Source organism: Balaenoptera physalus, assembly GCF_965194825.1.
Source record: "Balaenoptera physalus genome assembly, chromosome: 7".
Taxonomy (NCBI): Eukaryota; Metazoa; Chordata; class Mammalia; order Artiodactyla; family Balaenopteridae; genus Balaenoptera; species Balaenoptera physalus.
In genome coordinates this window covers 88,968,672-88,994,757 of record NC_138886.1, presented here as the reverse complement: position 1 = coordinate 88,994,757, position 26,086 = coordinate 88,968,672, and the positions used below count along the sequence as shown (strand labels likewise).

Here is a 26,086-nt window from a genome sequence, read left to right as displayed (position 1 = left end):
GGAGTTGTTCCACATGTAGATGTATTTCTGATGCATCTGTGGGGAGGAAGGTGATTTCCACATCTTACTACTCTGCCATCTTGAAGGTCTCCTCAAGTGTATACTTTTTAATACTAGTGTCCTTCACACTTAGGCTCCTAGACCTGCTCTCCAGAGAAAACTGACATCAATAGTTTCTCATATATCTCTCTCCAAAACTTTAGTTTTTATAAGCAAATAAATAAGTGTGCTGTATTTTTATGCAAAATGGGACCTACACAATCTTCAGTATTCTGCACCTTCCTTTTTTAATTTTTTAAAAAATTTTTATTGGAGTATAGTTGCTTTACAATATTGTTATTTTATACTGTACAGCAGAGTGAATCAGCTATACATATACACATATCCCCTCATTTTTGGATTTCCTTCTCATTTAGGTCACCACAGAGCACTGAATAGAGTTCCCTGTGCTATAAACTAGGTTCTCATTAGTTATCTATTTTATACATAGTATTAATATGCACCTTCCTTTTTTAACTTATGTTATCTTGGAAGTTTTTCTATATCGGCACTTTCAGTACTTCTTTAATGTTTTCCACAATAATGATGTGACAATTAATTTAAACAATCACACTGAAGGACATTTAGGTTGTTTTTCATTTTTTAGCTTTACAAACAATATTGTAATAAGAATACTTGTACATACATTTTTCATACATGGATAAGCATTATGGGATAAGTTCACAGAAATGAAGATGTTATGTCAAAAGATGAGTGTTTTAAATTTTGATAGCTATTGCCTCCTTGTCTTGCAAAGAGGTTGTTTTAATTTAAACTTCCACTCTAAGTATGGGAATGCCAAGTCCCACAGTCACTCACACTGTGTGTTGTCAAACTCTTAACCATTGTTAATCTGACAGGTGAAAATGGCATCTCACTGTTTTAAACTGAATTTAATTAATTACAGGTTTTGTTGAGATCTTTTCATATGCATAGGAACTAGCTGGATTTCTTCTTCAGAAACTGCCTTTGTATAGCCTCTGCCTGTTTGATTATAGACTTTCTTTTTCTTAATTGATTTATAAGCACCATGCATTTCTTTTCTTTTTGTGTACAGATCTATGAGTTTGACGAATGCTCAGAGTCATGTAATCACCACAGTCAAGATATAGAATAGTTCCATCATTCTGAAAAATTTCCTTATGCTTCTCCTTTGTGGTCAACTCCTTTCCCAATTTCCAGTCCATAGCAACCACTGATCTGTACTTCATCCCTATAGTTTTGCCTTTTCCAGAATGTCATAAATGAATTATACAGTATGTAGTCTTTTGTGTCTGGCTCTTTTCATTTAGCACAGTGTACTTGGGATTTATTCTTCTTGTTGTGTGTATCAGTTGTGTATATCCATTCCTTCTCATTGCTGAGTACTTTTCTGTGGTAGGGATGTATCACAATTTGGTGATCCACTCTCCATTGAAGGACATTTAAGTTGTTTCCAGTTTTTGGTGACTATAAATAAAAGTGCTATAAACATTCACATACAGATTTCTGTGTGAACACAAATTTCTATTTCTCTTGAGCAAATAGGATTGAAATTACTGGGTCATATGGTAAGTGTATGGTTAACTGTATAAGAAACTGCCAAACTGTTTTACAAACTGACTGCACCGTTTTGCATTTAATAACAATGTAAAAGAGTTCCAGTTACTCAGCATCCCGGCCAACACTTGGTTTGAGTTTTGTTGTGAGGGTTTTTTGGTTTGGGGGGTGGGGGTTGGTTTTTGGTTTTGCCAGGGGAGGTAGGGGGAAAGAGTTGGTTTTGTTTTTTTTTTGTTTGTTTTGGTTATTCTATGAGGTAAGTGGTACCTCATTGTGGTTTTAATTTGCATTTTCCTAATTATGTTGAGCATCTTTTACGTGTTTATTTGCCACCTATATAACTTCTTTAGGAAAATGTCTGTTCAAATATTTTCCCCATTATGTTATTTTCTTATCATTGAGTTTGAAACTATATATATTCTGGAAATAAGTCCCTTATCAGATATGTGACTTGCAAATATTTTCTCCCTGTTTGTGGCTTGTCTTTTATTCTCTTTACAGTATCTTTTACAGAACAAATTGTTTTAATTTTGATGAAGTCCCAAGTTTTTTATTCTTTTATGAATCATGCTTTTTGTAATGTATATAAGAATTTTTTCCTTATCCCAAGGTCATGAAGATATTATTTTGTGGCTTTTTTCTTGAAGCCTTGGTCTTACAGTTTACATTTATGTCTATGATCCATTTTTAGTTAATTTTGTATAAGATGTGGAGTGTGGATCAAAGTCCATTTTTTAATATGGATATATAATGTTCCAGCATCATTTATTTAAAAAAAAATACTATCCTTCCTCCATTGAGTTGCCTTTGTACCTTGTCAAAAATCAATTGGCTATATTTGTGTATGTTTATTTCCAGACTATTCTGTTCCATTGATCTATTTCTTCCTTCGCCAATGCTACACTGTCTTGATGATGGTAGCTTTATATTAAGCCTCAAAATCATGTAGTATGAGTCTCCCAACCTTCTTCTACTTTAAAATTGTTTTGGCTAATTGACTTCTTTTGCCTTTCCATATAAAATTTAGAATCAGCTTGTTGATAGCTACAGAAAAGTCCTGCTGGGATTTTGATTGATATTACACTGAATCCACATACCAATGTAGGAAGGAATAAATTTTGGAGAAAACTACATATTCATAGACTGCTCATTACTCTATTGATTTTTTTCTTCATTAATTTGTAAAAGCCATTTATTTCTTCAGAAGGAGAAATATTCTAATATTCTTCAGAAGGAAAATAAACCAAAAAACAAAAAACTTATCTGGACCAGCAGATGTGTAGACAAATGCACTAACCACGTATATTGTTTCCCCTCCTCAGGCTCAGAGAAGAATGGAAGCAGAGACTGGAGAAAAGGCTGGGGATGCTGGACAATCCTGATGGGAAGGAAAAGCAGGCAAACACTGTGGGCTGAGAGCTTCCTGCCTCATCCGCTTCAAAGATAACAAGCCACCAAGGGCACTTTTCTAAGAGAAAAAACTAGCACCCAAATTATGTTGACTTACTAAGCAGGACACTCTCTATTTGCTCTCCCATTTGTGAGGCTATTTACATGTGAAACCTCCCCCAGTGCTAATGGGAGTCTTTATCCAACTCAATCCTCCCTGCCACAGAGGACAGGATGACCTCCAAAGGGATAAGAAGCTCGGGTTATCTAATATAAAAATCTCTTTGAGTTAACATGAAATGTAATTTATTTCCACATTTTCTTCTCATTTAAAAAATCTTATTTTATCCAAGCTTACCAGGGGCAATGACCTTGTTGGGAAACTGGCTTACCTAGGTCTTCTGGAAAAACATAGTCATACAATCTGTTTTCCTGTTCTCCCTTTTTTGTGAAGACAGAAATGCTACTGCTTATAGAAAGAAAGCTGTTATTATGAAAAGAATAATTTTTTAATATTATGGTTTGAAAATGAACTGAACTAAATTATTTTCTCTTCATATAAATTGGGTTTTTTTAAAATAAACATTTAATTAGAAACATGCAGTGAAAGCAAAGTAATGCTTAATAAACTTGGTTGTCGTGCCCTCACTGGTGTGTGCCCTGTGTTAACTCCCTCATGCCTGTCGTGGTTAGTTCTCTGCTGCTATAGCAAGTGTCAGCTCCAAGCTGTCTTTAGAATGTTTTGGAATTTAAAGTCACTTTCACTGCAGCCTCCTCTCAGGCCCAGAGCATGATCATGGTCACAGATCAGGAGGGATTCTGTCAATCACAGGAACTAGGGCTCCTCTGCTCCTCTACCCAAGGATTCCTCACAGGGGACAGGAGCAGAGTGGGAAGCCTGAGGCAGCCAAGGAGCACAGATGGCCAGAGGGACCCAGAGAATGACACAGACAATGCTGGGGAGGGTATAACAGCACTCACAGATGCTATGTGGTGGCATAAACTGCTGTCCCTATAAAACTAAAAGAGATCCTTATGGCTGAGAGGTCCACAGGGTGGCAGGAGGGTTGGAGAGGTGATTCCACATCCCCACAGTTATGAGATCCAGGGTACAATGTTCAGGTCTTTGCTATAGGCTCTTATCCAATTCAGATATAACAACTAAGCAGTAAATTACAGCTGGGAAAATCTGAGCAAAGTTTGGGAAAAGAAGCTAATAATAAAACAGAATTTTAGTAAGGACAGAGAACCATGGGAATAGATATCAGGATACATAACCACATCTGAGAGTCAGAGACAGCCCCCTGAGAAACTGATATTTAAGCTGAGACTTATAAAAATGAGTAAGAGTCATGCAGAAGAAAAGAAACAGCATGTGTGAAGAACTAAAGAAGAGCAGGAGGGCTGCAGGGTGGAGGGGTCCTGGGGGTCCTGGGAGGTGAAGAACCAGGAAACATGTGTCTGTGACACAGAATGAGGAGGGCAGCTGTTTTATAGGAGGGTGGAGACATGAGCAGGGGCCTCTGGAGCCCAAGCTAAAGATCCTGCATTGATCCACAGGGGATTAGGAAGCCATTGACAGATTTTAGGTAGAGAAATGAACAGATTAGGTTTGCATTTTTAATTTTTTCAGATTTTGTCTATACATACATATGTATATAATTTTATATAAGTGCATAAATATGATTATATCATATATGCTGATATGATTTTATTAGTTTTTATTAACCTTTTATCCCTTGTCTTTATTGTCTTGGCTTGCTCCCTCCCTTCTTTCTGCACTCTTTACCATCAGCAACCCTTGTACCCCCCTTACCCATGTTAATTACCTAGTCTGAGTCCTCCTGTAGTTTTCTCTGTGTTCACATAGACATGTACAGACACACACTCACTCACACACTCACATACACACACAAACACACACTCACACTCACTCTACATCTAAAGGACTTTGTGTGAATGTGTTTGTGTGGTAACAATTTATAAAAGAAGATCATATCACATTTTTCTGCATCTTGCTTTCCTCACTCAACTATTCCTGATACAAATGCTTTGAAGTCAGTTTGGCTCCAATATATATTTTTAATGGGATCATATTATACCATGATGTGGATGTTCCATAATAAAGTCAACAATTCTTTTAAGGATGGACAATCATGCTACATCCAGGTTTTTGCCGTTTGAACAATGCAGCAGTAAATACTCTTGTTCACAGGTCCTTTATTCTAATGGTTTTGAGCTGGAAAGTAAACTGATTTCCAGGAACGGGAAATTAGAACAAACAGTATTGCAAATTCTTTTAAAATGTTACTAGAACACTTCCCAAAAAGGCTGATGAATCTTCCTTATGAACCAGCAGTTTACAAGAATACGCTTCTCCCACATTGCTGCCAGCAATATATATCATAGCTGTTTTTTTTTTAATAGATCCTTATTGGAGTATAATTGCTTCACAACATTGTGTTAGTTTCTGTTGTACAACAAGGTGAATCAACCATATGCATACATATATCCACATATACCCTCCCTCTTGAGCCTCCCTCCCACTGTCCCTATCCCTCCTCTCTAGGTCATCGCAAAGCACCGAGCTGATCTCCCTGTGCTATGCTGCTGCTTCCCACTAGCTAACTATTTTACATTCGGTAGTGTATATATGTCCATGCTACTCTCACTTCGCACCAGCTTCCCCCTCCCCCCACCCCATGTCCTCAAGTCCATTCTCTATGTCTATGTCTTTATTCCTGCCCTGTCACTAGGCTCATCAGTACCTTTTTTTTTTTTTTAGATTCCATATATACGTGTTAGCATATGGTATTTGTTTTTCTCTTTCTGACTTACTTCATTCTATGACAGACTCTAGGTCCATCCACATCACTACAAATAACTCAATTTCATTTCTTTTTATGGTTAAGTAATGTTCCATTGTATATATGTGCCACATCTTCTTTATCCATTCATCTGTTGATGGACATTTAGGTTGGTTCCATGTCCTGGTCATAGCTGTTTTTAATTTTTTCTAATCCAAGGGGAGTTGAGTGACATCACTTTGTTTCTTTGACCATTAGTGATTGGGGTTTCTTTTCATTTATTTGTTTATTAGTTTAATTTCCTCATCTGTGAATTACCTACTCATACCTATTGCCCATTCTTCTGAGGTTTGCCTTCCTACGTCAATATGTACAAACTCTTTATTCATTGTAAAACTTAACCCCTATATTGTCATTTGCATTAGAAGTCTAAAGGGCAGGGAAGGCTCACTTAAACACCCATTATCAAGTCTGAAAACCTCAAAGCTATAAAGGTAAAAATAGGCATATTTTTATATGTAAACATGAAAAGCTTATATGTGGTAAAATGTACCACGAGCAGTGGCTTTGGCAGATTTGCAAGTTTAAATGATTACTCAGCTACAGTTAGGAAAACAGATTAGAGGTGAAATGGTAGGAGACAAATTAGAAGGCTGTTTCCGAGGTCTACATGGCAGAGAATGAAGATGAGCAGATAGAGTGGGTAGGTCTTGCAGGTTGATTGAATGTAAGGGAGCAAGGCACAGAGATTCTAAAAAATATAGATGTTAACTTATTTTAACTAACATTTAATTAACATGAGTTAAGTAAAAAGAATGAGCCTAAAAAGACAGCAGAGCTGGCTTTGTTACCAGTGGGAATCTTGGACAAGGGCCTAACCCCTTTAACTGTGGTTTTCTTGTCTATAGTAATAGGCTTGGGCTTGCTATAATCTATTTCTTTAGGTGGTTGAGATTAAATGTACAGATGTAAAATCTCCTAGAGAGGAGCTGGTACAGAGTGAGTCCTCCATGTACTTCAGCTCTCTGCCTCATTCCATTCCTTGCTCTCACTGGGCTGGGTCCATGGAAAATGCAATGGGGCAGTGGTTACCAAGCCTGCCTGCTGGTCAGAATCACCTAGAAAACTGATTAAAATTTATGGATATCTGGACTCCACCCCCAGAGATTCTGATTCTGTTGGTCTGGTATGGAGCTCAGGGATTTTTGTATTTTTATCAAGCTACCCAGGAGACTCTGATGCTTAGCCAGACTTGGGAATGTCTTCTCCAGAGGGCACAGGATTGAGTGGAGAAAGACAAACAATTAAAACCGAGTTAGTCACCAGGGTGTACACTAGATCTCCAAAACTTAGTCATCCTGCACAACTGAAACTTTGTACCATCTTCCCATTTCCCCCAAGCCCCAGCCCCTGGCAACCACTGTAGTTTAACAGTACTATATTGTATATTTGAAATTTGTTAAGAGAGTAGACTTGTTTTCTCAGCACACATACACATACAGATAAAGGTAACTATGTGAGGTGATGGAAATGTTAATTAGCTTGACTGTGGTAATCATTTCACAAAGTATATATGTATCAAAACATCACGTTGTATATCTTAAATATATACAATTTGTCAATTATACTTCAGTGAAGAGAGGTGGAAACTGAGTCAGCATGGAAGGTCATAAGAAGGGCACATGAGATGCTGTGGAGGGTCCAGCCTGGGAGAGGCATGGAAGTCTCACAGAGAGGGTGAGATTAGGCCTCGAAGGAGAGGGAACAGCATTCTTCCTCAGGAATGAGCTTTTTTTAACTGGAGAGATGGTTTGGGGTTAAACAGGAGGCACTTGAAGTGCTGGCTAAGGAGTTGATGAGTCTCCAAAGGCAATGGAGACTCATTAGAGGCTTTTAGGCAGGGCAGTAACTTGCTAAGAATTTCTTAAGTGACTGAGTGAAACACCCTTGGCAGCAGTGTGGAGAATGCACTCTACAGATGCTAGGGATAGTCTCTGTTAAAACTAAGTTTATCCAAACAGCTTGATTTGGAAAATATACCCCTTATGTGATCTCCACTCCATTCAAGGTGAGTGAAAATACAAATAAGAATGTGGTCTAAAATTATTAAATATAGAGACCAAAACAGGACTAATTTGCCTTATGCTGTGACTCAAAAAAAACCCCTTAAGTTTACAACTTTTTATTTCAAAATTAATTAACACATTTCCTTTAATAACCCTGTGTGAAACAAACTGAAAATGGCAAAATCTTGAATTGCACTAAATTAGAGATGAGCTCAGCCACTCAAAAAGACTTTACTGAATTTAAACCACAGCTTTATTTATGATTGATAATAAGTAGCTATAAAAGGTCTTTTGTCTTTTGGACAAATGATTTAGTATCAGTGACAGAAGAAATGAAAGCAGAAAATATCTCTTTTCACAAAAGCAATTAAATAGTAAAATTGTGAAGAGCTCTCAACATCCAGATCAGCGCCCAAGCCCTCAGGCTGTTTTTGGTGCAGACAAGCGGAAACACATGTGCCCAGCCAGGAGACAGCATGGCACTTGAAGGCTTTGCTACCAGAGACATGGTGGATGGGCATAGAGTGAGGGGTGGACACTGGTTAGAAAAGATTTACTGTCCTACGCTTTCAGACGAGATGGGCAACACCCAAAGACCTAATAATCCTTAGATAAATCAAAGGATTATTTGCAACTCTGGGCCACCTCCCCCAAACACCATGAGCACTGAAACACTGCTGAAATGCAGGTGAAGAACAAAGCCAGGCTTCCCCAGAGGACCACAACAGGACAGGAATGAGGAGCCCCAGGCAACCCCCTCAGCTTCTGCTTGCCAATGTTCCTCTTCAGAACATAGATGCTAAAGGGGGAAGATAGGATTCCCCCACGCCAGGAACCTTAGATTAATTATCTTAGAAAATAATAGTTTTCTTTGAAGAGAGTAAATAATTGCACTTGTAATAAATAATTTTTGATTGTAAAAATAGACAAGTTTGTGGTAAAATTTCAGGAAAGTAAAAAGCTTATAAAAATCACCCAAAGTTCACCAACCAGCAATAAACACTGCTAATATCTTTTAAACTTTCAAGCATCCCTCTATTTATATATATTATCTTTCAAAAAGATAAATAATTTTTCAAAAGTGTAACCTTACCACAAATTAATTTTTACCGGTTTTTCCATTCAACAATATATTCTGGACATTATAAAATTGATTAAAAAATCTTTTGTAGACCATATTTTTGTTGGCTGTGTATTATTTGGATGTAAATAATTAATGTAAACAATTCCCTTTTTTTTAAAAATGGTACAACTTTTTTTTTTTAAACTTTGGGTTTATTTATTTATTTATTTATGGCTGCGTTGGGTCTTCGTTTCTGTGCGAGGGCTTTCTCTAGTTGCGGCAAGTGGGGGCCACTCTTCATTGCGTTGCACGGGTCTCTCATTATCGCGGCCTCTCTTGTTGCGGAGCACAGGCTCCAGACGTGCAGGCTCAGTAATTGTGGCTCACGGGCCTAGTTGCTCCGCGGCATGTGGGATCTTCCCAGACCAGGGCTTGAACCCGTGTCCCCTGCATTGGCAGGCAGATTCTCAACCACTGCGCCACCAGGGAAGCCCCAACAATTCCCTTTTGACAGACTTTTTAGTTTTTCACTACAAAGGACATTTCAATGAATGTTATTTTCTTTAATTTTTTTTTATATATCTGTCCAATTATCTACTTAGAATAAACTCTAAGAGGTGGAACTGCTCTGTCAAACAGTGACCATGCAAGAGAAGACAACTACTGGCTCATACTAGACCCCTTCGTACTGGTGCTGTTGGTTTTGCCTGACCAGTGTCAATTCCCCCTTTCCCTTACAACAGACTGTAATGGGGTGGGGGATGGGGTAAAGGCCCATCTCCAACTCACTTTGCATGTGGTAAAGAGAGGTATCCCCACCCGCAGGCCTGTGACACAAGCCTGGCTGATCAAAGAAGTGCTAAAGATTGGTGCAGGGAAGGCCCAGGACCCAAATAGGTCCAGGGCCTGGGCTGGAACTATAGGATCTGCCAGCAATAAAGCTGATGGAGCCTGAAGCTGCTGTCAGTCACCACGGGGACAGTGCTGTCCATGAATGAAGTCAAAGCACAAGAAGGCAAAGCTGAGAGATGGGGAGGTGGGGGGACTTTATTTTAGTCCTTGGATTCAGACAGATCTGGAGCCAACTTCACCCCTAGACCATTTGATTTCTTCACCCTTTTTTTTTTCTTAAAACATTGTAGTTGTCTTTCTCTCTCTTGTAAACAACAAACAGTAAAGAGTAAGGAAGTAATGGATAAAGAAAAAAAAGTCCTTCTCTGGACCTAGCCCCCAGTACACAGGCACAAGCCCCAGGGCCCTGACTAGGTTGCACCTAATGATACTGCCTGGATGTCTGGCTACAATGACTGATCCCAGGCTAGACACTGGCCCAGAGCCTGGCCAGAGACAAGTACATCAGCATTAGTGGCTGCCCTGGGAACGGAAGCTCCTCCCGTGCCTGCACAAAGATGCTCACAGAGGCCTGGCTCACTTCCTTCTATGTTCTGGGGAATAAGAATCCCATTTAAAGGTGGGGGTGGGGTAGGGGGGTGCTCAACTAGGTGTGAGACACTTTAGACTGAAGAAATATAATCAGCTTCATTTTTAAGTGTTTACTGCTGAACTTCTCAGATGCATTAGCATACTAATATGCATCAGTCTCTCCAAAGGCTCCATGTGGTCTGGATCTTCAGAGTATGGGGGGAAGTGGGGGAGAGGGAGGCCCCTGGCCAGCTAGCCCACAGGCTACCAGTTAAGAGTCGTGGGCTGCACCTTCCAAGCTGAAGACCATAGGCAAGTCACTTAACCTCTCCAAAACTCAGTTCCCTCATCTCTGAAGTACCTACCTTATAGGGTTATTGTCAAGATTAGATAAGCAGAGTGCTTGAACAATACTTGAAACACCAAAACACTGCAATAAATATTAGCTATTAACATTTTAGCATTAAAGTCCACAATGTACTTTTCCCATTATTACCTCATCTGAGGACTCTCGTACCCAAGTCCAAGTCCAAGAGGGCAGTGAGCAGATCATACTCTACGTCTGCTGACCTGGCAGGAGGCTGGTGGAGAGGAGGTGACCGTGGAAGAATACGATTTAAGCAATTAGATCAAAGGAGTCAGCTGGGAGCCAAGGTCACCTTGACTTCTGGCCTCCACATTGGCTTTAGTGCCCACTGAGTTTCTTCATTGTGTAAGCTGTGGTCACAGTGCATCTGCTGGAAGGCAATGGAGGTGCTCCTCCTGCCAAGGCTGCTCTTCTCAGCTGAGGTTTGTGCAGGGCTGTGGTTTGAGATTTTTTTCTTTTAGATCCCACCCATTCTGTTTTCTTGGGCTGGGAGAGGAAGAGGCAGGTGGACAAGGCTGTTCATAATTGCATTGCATTTCAGGACATTTCCAGTGGTGGTGGTCTTAACCACAAGTCCCTATCAGACACCCCTGCCTGTGAACTTCTGTCAAGAGGTCAATATTTTAAACATTGTTTGTTTGGGGCTGGTACCAAAATATGTTATAGTTCCTCTCAGGAAGAACATTCTTTTCTCTTCAGATACCTCTTTGATTCCCAGGGTGTCACCCCAGTGCAATAAATACAGGCTGACTCCTTAAAAGCCCCATCCATCCCCAGGGAGGTGGTACAGCTCCTCAGAAGCCTTGGGTGGAAGAGGCCTCCTTTACTGGATCCTAACTGGTAATGAGTCTTTTCAGTCTTCTCTCACCACCAGTACCTCCCACTATGTGACAGTCAGACCAATGGTAGTAAAAGGCTTTTAAAAAAATGCTTAACTGATGTGTGTAAGTATTCATATATTGGTAAAAAACTGATTGAGACTTATAAAGGATATATATATATATATATATATATATATATATATATATATTTACTTAAGTAAAAGAAAGTGAGCACATTTTTTAAAATATTAAGCAAATAACAAGACAGATGCTACATAAATATGTTGGAACTTGTGTCCGTGGTGTTGGAGCAGTGGATGTTTGGGGCTCCTTCCCCAGAGTAAGGACAGCACAGGAGCCCCCACTGTCCTGGTCTGATCGGTGTGTGAGAAGTCCTGGTCACTCCAGAGCACTAAACAGGTATTGACAGTCGCACATTTATTTCAGTGTAGAGTTGTCTCGAACAACACAGGTTTGAACTGTACAGATCCACTTATACTGATTTTTTCTATAAATGTGTACTACAGCACTACACAATCTACAGTTGGTTGACTCCCTACCTGCAGAACCACAGATACAGAGGGCCAAATGTAAAGTTATATGTGGATTTTCAACTGCAGGGAGTCAGGCTTCTATCCCCCACATTGTTCAGATATCAACTGTATTAACAATTCAACCACTGTGCCACCAGGGAAGCCCAGGCTGAACTTTTTAAGACCAAGTGATCAGCTTTTTCTTTTCTGCAGTATCCATTTGTTCGCCAGCACCTGGTGTCTCCTGGAGGGTCCAGATGAGCGAGGTCCCACAGTACCACCTGGATCCCTGTCCCAGGCAGTCTTCCCCTAGTCAGTGGGTGAGCCTTCAGGTTGATCCATCTCTGTTTCCAGGTCAACTGACAAGTGCCCCTCCTCCTTCCAGAAGTTAATTTAAAACATAAGATCTGACTCTGAGGATTTGATCATAAACACAGCTGAGAACAGAGGCAGGTCTCAAGAGAAACCAGTCTTGGTGCAAAACCTCAGAATCAATGGCAATGCCTCAAGGTCAGGTCAGAGCTGAACCTTCTCTTGTCAGCCTCGCACTAAGATAGTGTCCGGGTTGTGACCAAGAAGAACCTTAAGCTTTCTTTTAAGACCATTTGAAAATAAATAGAATGCAAGGATTCATCCTCTGGGTGAGTACAGAAGACTGAGCAATGTGGCTGGCAAGTGGGGTTGGAAATGTGCAACAAAGAAATCACAGAGTTTAGACTTAATATAACATTAATATTGCTACCCCAGTTTTCTTTGGTTGGCATTTTTTGGGTATTCTTTTTCCATTTCTCTATTTTCCACCGTCTTGGTCTGACACACATTGAACATATGGTGAAACATTATGAATCTGACATCATTCTTGTCCTATCTACCTGCCAACTAAGCCACATGAAGTGAACTAAGTGCCCCCAAATGCAGCACAGGGCGGGGACCCTGTGATGATGAGCGGACATGAGGGGGTCCCAGAAGATGCCGCTTGAATAATCATGTTTGATCTTTTCCCTATCAGGTCTTATGAGTGGGAGGATGATGCCAAGTGATACAGTTTGGGTGTTAAAACTTGATTTAAAAAATAAGAGTATTTAACTGGAGCTAACTTTTTACCAAGTGTGGCCTGAAGATACTTATATTCCAAGACTCTTCCCAGGATTAAATTCTCAGTATTTTAAAGTAACTATTTAATAATTAGCTGTCAAATGTTAATGGGCAACTCTCATGGTTGGGAGAGTGATTAACAAAGGGAACAGAAACCTACAAGTCTGGTTTTCAAGTGTTGCTTGCTGGGACTGTGACAAAGTTGTTATTAGTAGAGGCAAGGGGTCAAGTGTATGGGCTTTGGAGTCAGACAGACATGGGAGCTAATCTCAGGTCTACCAATTACTAAGCATGTTAGTGAACCTCCATAAGCATTAGTTTCCTCACCCTCAGGGTGGGGGAAATAATTCTACTTCATAGAAATTTTGGAAGGATCACATGAGAAAATGTACATGGCCTACTTTAAAATTGAAACCTCCATTCATCTGGGTATATCATTTGGGAGAATGAGAAGTCAGGCTTTGAAGTGAAGGGGGTGTTTTGTCATTTATAACAGAGAAGGCTTGCATCCAGAATGTTCTGAGAATCATAAGAGATGAGCAGATAACCCAGTGGAAGAATGAGCAAAGGAGCTAACAGCCACTTTTCAGGGGAAGATGTCTAGGTGGTCAATGAAGATATAGGAGGATGGGTGTTCGACCTCACTGTATTGGGAAATGCAAAGCAAAACAATGGTGGGCTGTCATACACACTCATCAGGACAGCTAACATGAGGACAACTAATATGTGTGCACCAGAAGGCACATGCAAGAATATTCATAGCAGCATTGTTAAAATGACCATAATCTGGAATTGCTTCAGATGCTAACAATAGAGTGGATAAGAGGATTTTTTAATGTAATGAAATGTTATATAGCAATGAAAATGAATGAATTACAGCTACATACAGCAAGATGGATGAATTTCGAAAGTGATAACTGAGCAAAAGAAGCTAGACATTCACGAACACATATGTGAGATTCCATGTGTGTGAAATTGACAAACTGCAGAATAAAACACAACTTTGGAGATGCGTATTTGGTGATGGACAATCAAAAAGAACAGGGAAGTTATTACCTTAAGTGTCAGGGTGGAGGCTACTTTTGATGGGGAATGAGGGTGTAATGAGAAGGAGTGATGGCTACATGAGTGTTGGCTTAGTGATAATTCTCTTGGATGTATATTTATGTTTGATAAACTTTTTCTGTATATGTCATATTTCACAATAAAAAGGCTAAGAAAAAGAAAATGCATGTAAAGCCCTTAGCACAGTGTAAGTTCTCATTAAATAATGAAGTTGTTGGTTTTGTTGATATTAATTTAGAGATGTATAATTGGAACTGAAAAACTAGATGAAGCATTTCAAGCTGACAACTTTCTTTCTAGGTATAAAAACTAAGAGTGAGACAGAATGTACCTGGTCCAAGAGTGAATTGGGAGACACAGCTAGGGAGAGGCTTTTTCTCTCTGGTGTTAACCAAGCCAGAAGGCTGCAGGCAAGTGCTATGCCTTGAGAGGCCATGATGAGCAGAGCCCAGGAGAACTATCTCACCTCAGTAGTCAAGAATTTCTGAAGATAAGGACAGCTGTGGCATTTTATCAAACCTCTCCTGGTAATTCCAACCTGTAGCCAGGGATGAGGAACCTGCACTAGTGTTGAAGTGGATGATGGCAGCTGCTGCCAGAGGAGGATCTGTGGTTACCAAGAGAACAGAAGATACCCCAGAGGTGGAGCAGAAGGTCCTTCAGCAGACCCCATGATCCAGGGATTTTGTGTAGCAGACTGAGATGAATAATGGTGGGAGTGGTTGGTCTCCAACTCTGTCTCCTCTGGGTGAGTTTTTCTTAAGGCAGCAGAGCTTCCATGTTCATGAGTAGTTCCTTTTGTCCCCTTCAATGCTTAATCCTGGAATTAGTTTTCAATTGGCTCAACATCATTTTGGATAAAGCCCATATACTGGATGTGCTACCACCAGTTGTTGAAAATATGATTTTCAGACCTCCTGAGAAATTTTGACTTTTTAACTATGTAAGAAAGAAAAGTTATAAGCTGTTTCACTGGTATAACAATAACCAAAAATGCCAGCTTATACATTGATGATTCTTTACAAAGACACATGTGCCTCTAGAGATAAAAGACACAGAATAAATGAATTAAGAGAAATTAATCTTACCTGGGGAATGTGGCCCAGCAAGAATTACAAGGACACCAGGGCAGGGCAGATATATCTCTCCTTGTGCCATGAGTACAGCCTTTGTATAAGGCAATACAATTCAATTCTGATGCAAACACCCAGAGTTAGCATCAGACTCCACAGGTCCCCAACAAGACTGTCCCCCTTTGGGATGCCAGCCACAAGTTCAGGGATTCCCAGGCCACCTGTACTTTTGACCAAATGGCTACAAGTCCAGGAGGTCCCCATGAGTCCCCTTAGTTTCAATAATTCACTGGAATGACTCACAGAACTTTGGAAAATACTATCCTTATAAATACAGTTTTATTACAAAGGATTCAAATCAGGACCAGACAAAAGAAGACATACATAGGGCAAGATCTGGAAGTGTTATGAACACAAAGCTTCCATGCCCTTTCCCCATGGAATCAGGGTTCATCACCCTCCCAGCACGTTAATGTGTTCACCAACCAGGAAGCTTCACCAAGCTTCAATGACCAGAGTATTTACTGGGATTTTATTATGTATCCATGATTGGTGGAGTCATTGGCCACAGGATTGAACTCAATCTCCAGCTCTTCTCCCCTCCCTGGAGGTCAGACTGGCTCAAAACCTCAACCCTCTAATTACATGGCTGGTCTTTCTGGTGACCAGCCTCCATTCTGAGTTACCTTCTTAGGATAAACTCTGGTGTGATCCCAGAGCCTCATGAACAACAAAGACACTCTTATTACTCAGGAAATTCCTAGGATTTAGTCTCCGTCCCAGAAACCAAAGACAAAGGCCAGGCAAACTCTTTATTATAAATAACAAACTTCATACTCTGGGACACCATGCTGTAGAAGGGGAAAAACAGGTTGGTGACATCCCAAAGACTGAGCTTTTGTCTAAGAGCCATACAAAACAGAATATTTAAACCAGTGCTGATAGCCAATGGGATTTTAAACAGACCAAATGCTCAAATTCAAAATGTTCCATTTAAACCAAAATACTGTTAACTGGCAAGTCTAAAGTGTCTCACCACCCCACAGATTGTGGGCTCCTGAGGAGGATCAAAGCAGTTTGGAGGCTATGGAACAGATTAGCACCAACCAAACTTATCCAAAAGATGATATAAATTTGAATAACAGTATAGTAATTTGAGACTAGGAATATTTTGATTAGGTGATTCAAAATCATTGAACCAACTTTTTGGTGAATGCTTCCACCTGCAAAGCAAAACCAACATTCAGGGCCAAATTAACAAGAGAGTGGTGCTTAGTGACTATGGAATCAGAACAGTGGCGAAACCCCATAACCCCATACATTCTCATTTTTGCCCATTTTTCTTGCACTCCAGCTGTACTATCACCCTTCTATTTTCATAATAGAATGCTTTCCTTAAATGTATTGTACTTGTAATATTTGTTTATATGTAGCCTTACTCACATCATACTGTAATTTCTTGAGGATACATCAAAGGTCATCTAGGTTGACCTTTGTAGATTAACAAGTTTCCCTCAGTACATATTTACCATCAGACCTGGGGGTTTGTCTCATACTTGTATCCACTTTTAAACTGACTATGACTAGCCAATTCCAGAGCAGTAAATTTCTAAACTTACCCAAGAATTTGACCTGTACACCTTTATACACTGTGAGAGAACTCAGTCCATGATCATGATTAAAAGTTGCCATTCAATCTAGCCAGAGTTTACTTCTTGAGGCATGTGTAACAAATTGCAGGCATTTATTACATGCTTAGTTGCCTAGATGGTATGTCCTAAAGCTAGAGTCTTTTAAAATGTTGTTTTCTTGACATTTGATTGTTCACTTGAAGCCTTTACACATTTTTCATTGGTGGGGTATGAATAAAGATTGAGGTTACCTCAGATGGGACTGGAACAGTGGTAGGCATTTCAGAGAAGCTCAAGGCAGGGAGGAGAGAAGCTCAAAAATACAATGCTACCTCTGCCTTGGGTGGATGTTTTTGATTTTCCAAAATTATCAAATGAAAAGGCAGCTGTTACAGAGACTATCAAGCTCTGTGACTGAACATGATATTTAGCTTCAATTAGTCAGCACACATTACCTGCCTTTTATGCTTGATGTTTCAGAAGCACTCTGAGGACTGCTCATCCTTGGGTCTAAAAGACTGGAGGTGGACACATAGATGCCATCCCAGATGCATATATCCAACCGCATTTTATCTACCATCCACACCATGTATAGTTTAGTCAAGATTCTGTCATAGAGCAGCCTTTCAGAACAAGAAAAAATTGTTTTTGTCAGCTGCCCAGTGGAGCAGACTGGGTGTTCCTTCTGTTTTCTCTCTTGGGAGTGGTCCTGAGTCCTCACATGTCCCATGACAAACATGCTTCAGATAACAAGTTGTGCTGTGAGCCAGGTAGCATCACTGGAAACTCTACCAGAAATCAGTGTAGGCCTCAGTTAACCCAGCACCAATGCCCCATGCATAGGTTCCCCTGCACTGGCAGCTGCAAACTTCCTGAGGCTCACAAACTCAGCATGTCCAAAACAAGAATCATGATCCACCTCTCCAAACTCCTTCTCTCTGTGCTTCCTGTCCCAGTCACTGGAACCACCATCCATCTGGAAACATGGAGATCTTTCTTGACTGGTTCCTCCCCTCACCCCCAAAGCAAACTTTCAACAAGTTCAGCCATTGGCCCTCTGACTTTTCTCAAATCTATCCACTTCTCTCCATCTCAACCTCAACATCCTAGTCCAAGCAACACCCATCTCTCTTCTGAAGGACTCTGACACCTTCCCAACTGGTCAGCCACATCCACTGCCCTTCTACCCACTGTCTACCCTAGTCCATGGTAATTTTTTAAAACACAATTTTATTGCTGTCCTTATGAAAGCTCTTCAACAATTTCCCACTGATCTCAGGACAGAGATCAGTATCGAGGTTTGTGGTGGTCTGGCCTCTGCCTGTGACTCCTCATCTCAGGCCATAAAACATCCTCCAAATCTTGACAAACCAGCCCTGCTCCCTCTTCCCACAAGACATTTGTACCTGCTGTTCCCTCTGTCTGCAATGGAACCATCCCAACACCATTCCCCTTTTTTTATTGTGGTAAAATATACATAACATAAAACTTACCATTTTAACTAATTTAAATATACACTTCAGTAGCATTAAGCACTTTCACATTGTTATGCAAAAATATGGAACACTTCACAAATTTGTGTGTCATCCTTGCACAGGGGCCATGCTAATTCTATTTTTCCAATTTTAGTCTATGTGCTGCTGAAGTGAGCATCTTCTCCCTTTTGACTATAAAGTCTGACTCATCTTGCATTTATTTAGGGAAGCCTTTCAAGACCAGGTCCATCACAAGTCATACATTCCCCTTGAATGCACAGCACCCAGTATGAGTTATATCAGCCGTCCCCAACCTTTTTGGCACTAGGGACCGATTTCATGGAAGACAATTTTTCCACAGGCTTGGGTGAGGGATGGTTCAGGTGGTAATGCGAGCGATGGGGAGTGATGGGGAGCGGCAGATAAAGCTTCACTCGCTCACCTGCTGCTCACCTCCTGCTGTGCGGCCAGGTTCCTAACAGGCCAAGGACTGGGGATTGGGGACCCCTGAGTTATATTCTTGTTTCACTGGTGTCTGTTCTGTCTTACTAGACTATGAGCTCCTTGAGGGCAGCACTCAGGGCATAGAGGAATGTTAGGTACACAGTGGGAGCTCAGTGGATCCTAGTTAAATGAATAAACAAAGAAATGCAATTCTACCTTCAGTGGAAACCATCTTTGACTTTATTATAGAAAACTATGTAGTTCTGCATTGCCTTGAACTCCATTCCAGAGCAGGATCTTGACTTCACCTTTGAAAAACGAAAATCAATAATGAGGGATTTTTTTTAATCCTTTTCTCAAATAGAAGAATTATTAATGCAGACTTTATCTCTCATAAAAGAGGAAACACCTGATAGTCTTTATTTCTTATATTCATTGAATATATATATTTATTTTTCTGTTAAAAATTTCTATTCATTTTTCTATATTTTTTTTAATTTTTATTGGAGTATAGTTGATTTACAATGTTGTGTTAGTTTCTGCTGTAGAGCAAAGTGAATCAGTTATACATATACATATATCCACTCCTTTGTAGATTTTTTTCCCCATATAGGTCATTACAGAGTACTGAGTAGAGTTCCCTGCACTGTACTGTAGGTCCTTATTAGTTACCTATTTTATATGTAGTAGTGTGTATATGTCAATCCCAATCTCCCAGTTTATCCCTCCCCCCTTCTCCCCTGGTAAACATAAGTTTGTTTTTTTACATCTGTGACTCTATTTCTGTTTTGTAAATAAGTTCATTTGTACCATTGTTTTTAGATTCCACATACAAGCGATATCATGTGATAGTCTTTAAATAGTAGGTTTTCCTTCAATTCTATGCATCAAGGTTTCACAACTATTGACACTCAGACCTCTGAAGCAGTTTGTAATTTCCAAAAACTAATGTAAAGTAGAGCCTATTTTGCCTAACCCTGCAAGATACCCAGCAAGATGCTGCCCCACCTCACCTGCAAAGAAGTCCCCACCTCTCATTGGGGCTGATAGTGGGTTCTGAAGATGGCTTTCCCTGGAAACTGAGGGAAAGTCTGCAGCCACCAAGTTCATGGAGAACTTGTCACACCCAACTCCAAGAAGGCCTGCTATGGGCCAGACTGGGTAGATCTGAGATTTCATGAGACCAAGGATGCCAACACTGAGTTATAGCAAGAACAGCTGACATTCACATGACCCTTCACACTTTATGGGTTATTTATAACACCAAGAGCTCTTAGGAAGCAACATCAGCATCAACAACAGCATTCTTATTTTACAGATAAGGGGAAAACACTTGAGGTCAAGCAGCTGGTCCAACATCCCTTAGCCAGGAGCCAGGCCAGATTTAGCACATGGTTTTGATGCCTAAACCCTCACTTTTGTTACTCCACTTTGTGCAATATGTCATTAACTACTGCATTTTTTAAAGGCAACTTCTATTCCCACAACACCCTAGAAATGGTATAAATAAAGTTCTTCTGGTGACTTTGCACCATGGGTGAAGCCATGGAAAGTAGAAAGAAATGTGGCCTGTGATTATAAGGCCCTTTAATGTGCTTGAACACTTACCTTACCACTTGATTGCATACTCTGTGGTTATTCATTGTGTTCTGACCCCCTGACTAATCAAAAGTCTGGAGGTATCGCACGATGATCAAGACTGCTTGGTAACACACAAAACCTTAAAAGCCCTGGGTCCATGAGCTATCCCCAGGCTCTGTCTCCACTATAGAGTGTGTCTTCATGCAGACACAGTCTTGAAGCTGGTTCCTGTCCTGGCATTCTGCAAAGTTTCCCTTAATCTTTGGGATAAACTAGGATGCCCTCTGCCTCTAAGCATAGCTTCTGGTAAGCTGGGTCCATTAGGTTTCCTCTAAATCCTGCTTGTTCCCACCCTCTTCACAGAGAACATGGTGAAAAACACACTAATCTCTTGGATCAAAGTGAGAACAAAATGCGTAATGCTCCCACTGCAGGATCAGAGCGTGCTTAGATAACCCTGTGGGCTCTTGGCTGAGGAGGTGATGAAAGGGAGAGAGGTGCCTGTCATGAGGTCATGGACCAAAACCTTCTGATTCCTGTCCCCTTGCCACCATACTTGGCCCTGCTGAGCCAAAGATTCCAGTGACCAAAAATATCCCTCAGTCTGCATGTCCCACCTCCCCGTTAGGTTTTCCTTTTTCATATCTATGAATTTGCCTTTCATCACCTCTGCCACATGTTCCCCTGAGCTCCGTATGACCCTTACCTCCTCTCCCCTTGGCCACAGCTCATTTCTTTTCATGTTAACCATCAAAAATCCAACTGGAGCAGAATGTAGGTAACTTAGCTTTATTCACTCAGCAGTGCATGCACACATCCCCCAAACTTTTATTATCTACCTCCATCTTAGGTTTTCCAAAGCTCCTTTGTTTAAAAAAGAAATCTTCCCAGGCTTCCTTCATCTCTTACTTCAGTGGTCTCACCTTCCAACTAAAAGACTTCAAACAGTTCGGGGACAGAGAGAAAGGGTTTTATGTTGTTTTCATGATTTTTTGAAATCAACATCATCTTCATCATTGTCATCGTCGTCATCATTATTATTGTTACCATTTAGTATTGATTTTCACTCTGATCCTTACTTACAAAATCCTCTCTCCTAACATAAAAACATTCTGCTTTTGTATTACTTGAAATTAATGGTTTTGTTGTTGAATTTTAACTGTCAGCTTAAGAATAGTTTCCACTGGTGTCTGCATTTTACCATCCATACATGCTCATTTTTCCCCTCAGGTGTGTGGTATTTTTTTTAACATAAGGGCTTCACACAAGGAAACTGTGTATAAAAGGCATCAAGAACATGCCTGTGGTCAGAGATAACAACTCAGAGGCACAGGAAGACCCTGGTTATTCAGGTAGCTATTCCTGTCCTTTAACTTTTCTTACTTTTTCAGAGAAAATTGATGCCCTGAGAAAACCACTAGTGGTTTTGGAGAAATACTGATTTTTTTGAGGGGAAAATCTTGCATTTCCATAACCAGGTGCTTACTTACCAGCACTCATAGTTTAAATAAACCATTTTACTCTTAAAATTATTCATGACAATGTATCTTGAAGAGCTCATTTAACAAACTTACTATGGAAACCATGGACTGAATGGAAAGGCTACAAAGCAGAATTGGAGAAGAACAGCACGCTGATTTGAAAGCACATTAGCAGCTTTCTCTCTGCTAATACTGAAAGGGCTGATCTGAAAAAGAAACCTTTGGGTTGCAAAGCATGGCATTGTGTTGGGAATTAAATTTCTCTTAGTGCACTGAGTATTAAGCAAAACAGATTGCTGTAAGTGTCTATGTATGGTCATTCAGTGCGTGTAGGAGGATTTGTGTCTGGTAGCAACAACAACAGTCGTTCCAAAAGTTGAAGGTGCCCGGTGAGCACAGGCAGCCAGCTGGGGAGGCAGCCGTGGTGATGGGGACACCATCTTAACCAGACATTCATCCTTGGGTGAGTACCAACCTGACTTCTTGGTGCTTCAAAAACATAAACAGGAATCACTATACATCACTATACTTCAATTTTAAAATACGATATTTAAAAAGAGCATAAACAAGAAGATGATTTATAGGGACCTGAAATCCAGTTTAGAAAAACAAAATTAGTGGAATGAGACCAACATGGAACTGGTTAGACGCTAAGAGCTGTTCCTGGAGTAGGGGAAGTTTCCTTCTTATCCTTCTGTCCCTTTGTTCACTGCCACTTTGACAAGAAACGTCCTCAGTCTTTGTGCCTTGGATTGCTACTATGGAAAAATTCCCCAGAGAGTAACTTTATTATGATTCTCTCATTCTTACTCAGTAGTGTGTTCCAACATCACCCACCATAGTTATAGAAAACCTATTCTGAATGTGCAGAGACTATATTCATTTTGGGTCCAAAAGTAGAAGGGACAACTCTCTAGCTAATTAATTTTACTTGCATTTTTGTTTTCAGGCCTACATATTTATTTTAAGTAATGCCTTATACACAGCACTCAAAACTGGTTTTTCAGATTAGAATATATGATATAAAGAACCTCAGACATTTCAATCACTTATAATCATGAAGTATCCTACTGAAGCATAACCACTGACCCTGAACACAGATATTATCTACTGTTGTGTAACAAATTACTCCAAAATTTAGTGACTTAAAACAGCAATAAACATTTATTATCTTTTACAGTTTTTGTGAGGCAAGAACTTAGGGTGGCTCCAGATCCTCATCTCTCACAAGGTCATAGTAGGTAAGGGCTGCCAGGATCTGATAGCTTGATGAGCTGGAAGATCTACATGCATATTGGCCTATCCACATGGCTGGCAGCTGGTACTGGTTGTTGATACCAAGCCTCAGGTCTCTACCATGTGTGCTTCTCTACAAGGCTGGTTGAATATCTCCATGACATAGCAGCAGGTTTCCCACAGAGCAAATGTGATGTGAGAGGTGGAGGCTATATCCTGTTTATGACCCAGTCTCAGTAGTCACATAACATCAGTTCTATTCATTAGAAGTGAGTCACTAAGTCCAGCCAGCATTCAAGGGGAAGGCAATTAAGCTCTACATTTTGAAGGGATGGGTGTCATAATTTGCAGACGTGTTTTAAAACCATCAGTGGTTATAGATAAATGTACATTATTTTTAAAGCTTTAAAGCTTATTTTGAGATATAATTTATGTAAAGTAAAATTCATAAATCTTAAGTGTACAGCTGAGTAGTTTTACATGAGTATACACCTGTGTAACCACCACCTAGATCAAAATATATAACATTTTTGTTGTGTATAATGTATAATATTTTTCAGCTCCTTATAAAGTTTCATCATGTGGATTACACTGAATTTTCTATGTACATAACCACCATCTACAAAGACACCTCTAGTTTTTCCTTTCTCATCTTTATAACTTTTCTTTATACTTCTCTTGATTTTTCTCTACTGTCTGGGACCTCTAGTACAATGTTGAATAGATGTGGTGTGAGTGGACATCCTTGTCTTGTTCTCAAGTTAGGGGAATATGTTAGTATTTCACCATATACATCTGTAGGTTGTTTTGTAGATAACTTTTATCAGATCAAGGAAGCTCCATTCCTGATTTGGTTAAGCATTGGCAGTAGACATATAAAGAGAATCACGGTTCATGACTTTACTACCTGCTCATAAATATTAAACATTAGCCAGAGTATGGCCTTTAGCTGCAAATGTCCCTTATCTAATTTAGAGAAAAATTATGCCAGGTCTACACATAAAAAAAATATTGCCCAGAGCAGTCCTCAATTTCCAAATATACTGATCTTCAAAAATGTATTTGTTTGTCAGTCCTTTGTAAATTGCAAGACTTTTTCACATGTAAGCTTAATTATGCTTGGTGCTTAAGTATAAAAGCCAACTGCAAAAGTGTATTTAATCTACCTGTGCCCGAAGTGACAGTCTCAGCTACTGGCAGGGGATGGCGGTGGAGCTCTGAAGAGAATTGGAAGGAGGAAGAGAGGAAGCCCAAGCAGCAGCAGCAGCCACGGCTTGTGGGGAAGGCAGTTCTTGTTGCCACAGACTCCCCAACCAACCCCATAGCTGGGTGTGGCTGACATTTGCGAATTAGCATCATGTGAATCAGGGCTCTCTGAACCCCACATATGTGGTGAAGAATTTTTAAATGTCTCAACATCCTATTCACATAGCTCTAAAAGCAATAAACTTTAAAATAAGAACGCTGGAATAGCACTGGCAAAGTGGTCTCCAAATTCATTGTCACATTTACTCCTCACAGCAGGCCTGTGAGGTTAACAGATGAGGACACAGGCTTAGAGACATTCAGTGACTTGCCCAAGATCTCCCAGCCTAGAACATTTGCACCCAGGACCTGATCTAAGACTTGGAGCATGAAGTCTTTTCACTGTATCATGTTGGCAACTGATTGCCTTTTCTTAAATGTTTTCTTTTAATCCCTGCCACGGGCGTGTTCATGCTTAATGTAACTTTTTTTGATTGTCCATCTTTTATTATTATATAGCTTAGTAGTGGAAGAAATGATTGTGGTCAATACATGTATGAAAATTATGAAGGCCATGGTTTAGATTAACTTGCAGGACATTTTTTATAAGCTTCCCCTTTTTTCTCCTTCAGAGTGGTCCTTGAGCATCAGTCAATGTTTGGTGGTTGCTTCTAGCAAGTCTTTTGCTTCATTAATTTTGGTTGCTAAGTAAGGAGATTCACCTTTATCTGGGTGATTCAAAATCATGATTCTCCTGTGAGCTGCTCTAATCTTGGGCTTGCTGGCAGATGGGCTTACACCCAAAATAATACTCAATTCTCACCTATTCATTTTCTGTTCAAATCCTCCTTTATAGTAGGATGAAAAGCTAGGAGTTGAAATCTTCTTTGCAGTTTCTGTGATTACTTGTCCTAGAGGTTTCCAGATCTGAAATGCACAATGACCTGAAAATCCAAGAGCTGCAATACCCAGCCCCACAGCTATCAAACTTCTTGCCAGTCCTCGGTCGCTGTTGGCATCTGACCGCTTGGTGTGGGGTCGGGGGGTTAGATGGCTGGGAGTCCGCCGCCAAGGGCTTAATGTAACTTTAGATGTTACTTTGATGTAAATTGAAGCGACTATTATAAAAACGACTATTTTTAGATTCCCAGCCTTGGTCACAGTGCATTTAGCCATTTGGTTGAACAAATAGAGAAATTGTTTCTTCCTCGTCCTCCAGTGTATGTACCTTTATCACATTTTAAGACTTCTGCTCCAAAACATCTATCAATAGAAGACTTGTCAAATAAATTTTGACGTCTTAAAAAAAAAAAAAGGAATTCTGCTTCAGGTGACAAGGTATAAAAGTGGGACGAAGCTGATAAAGGAATAGTTCTATAATTTGGCAAGTACCCTAAATATTACCCACCAGAAGACTAATAATAATAATGAAAGTCATTCAGCATCATCATTTCATTATATCAGCACATCCGTTTCCCACCGCCGTGTGCAAGGTCCTGCCTTGGGCATTCTTAGAGCCATGACTAAGTAAAACTTCAGCAAGCAAGTCTCAATTTACTAATACTTCCTAATGCAGATGTTGGGATCATATTTGCTTTTCAAATGGAGAAACACAAAACACACACAGGACACTGTAGGATATACACATTTTGGACATCATATTGATTTTTACAGTAAGAAGTGCTCTGCAAGGCTGCTTTTGATACCAGATATG

At 40.1% G+C, this 26,086-nt stretch overlaps 1 protein-coding gene across 1 annotated transcript in view; it reads left to right on the top strand.

The window, feature by feature from the left end:
- The window catches only part of FAM240B (family with sequence similarity 240 member B), a 56,614-nt gene extending 36,392 nt beyond the window's left edge, over positions 1 to 20,222 (top strand). The window contains exon 3 of the mRNA XM_082470007.1: positions 2,901 to 20,222. Within this exon, the coding sequence (XP_082326133.1) occupies positions 2,901 to 2,994 (94 nt within the window). The 3' untranslated portion in view covers positions 2,995 to 20,222. The remainder of the gene's footprint in view (positions 1 to 2,900) is intronic.
- The last annotated feature ends 5,864 nt before the right edge of the window (positions 20,223 to 26,086 follow it).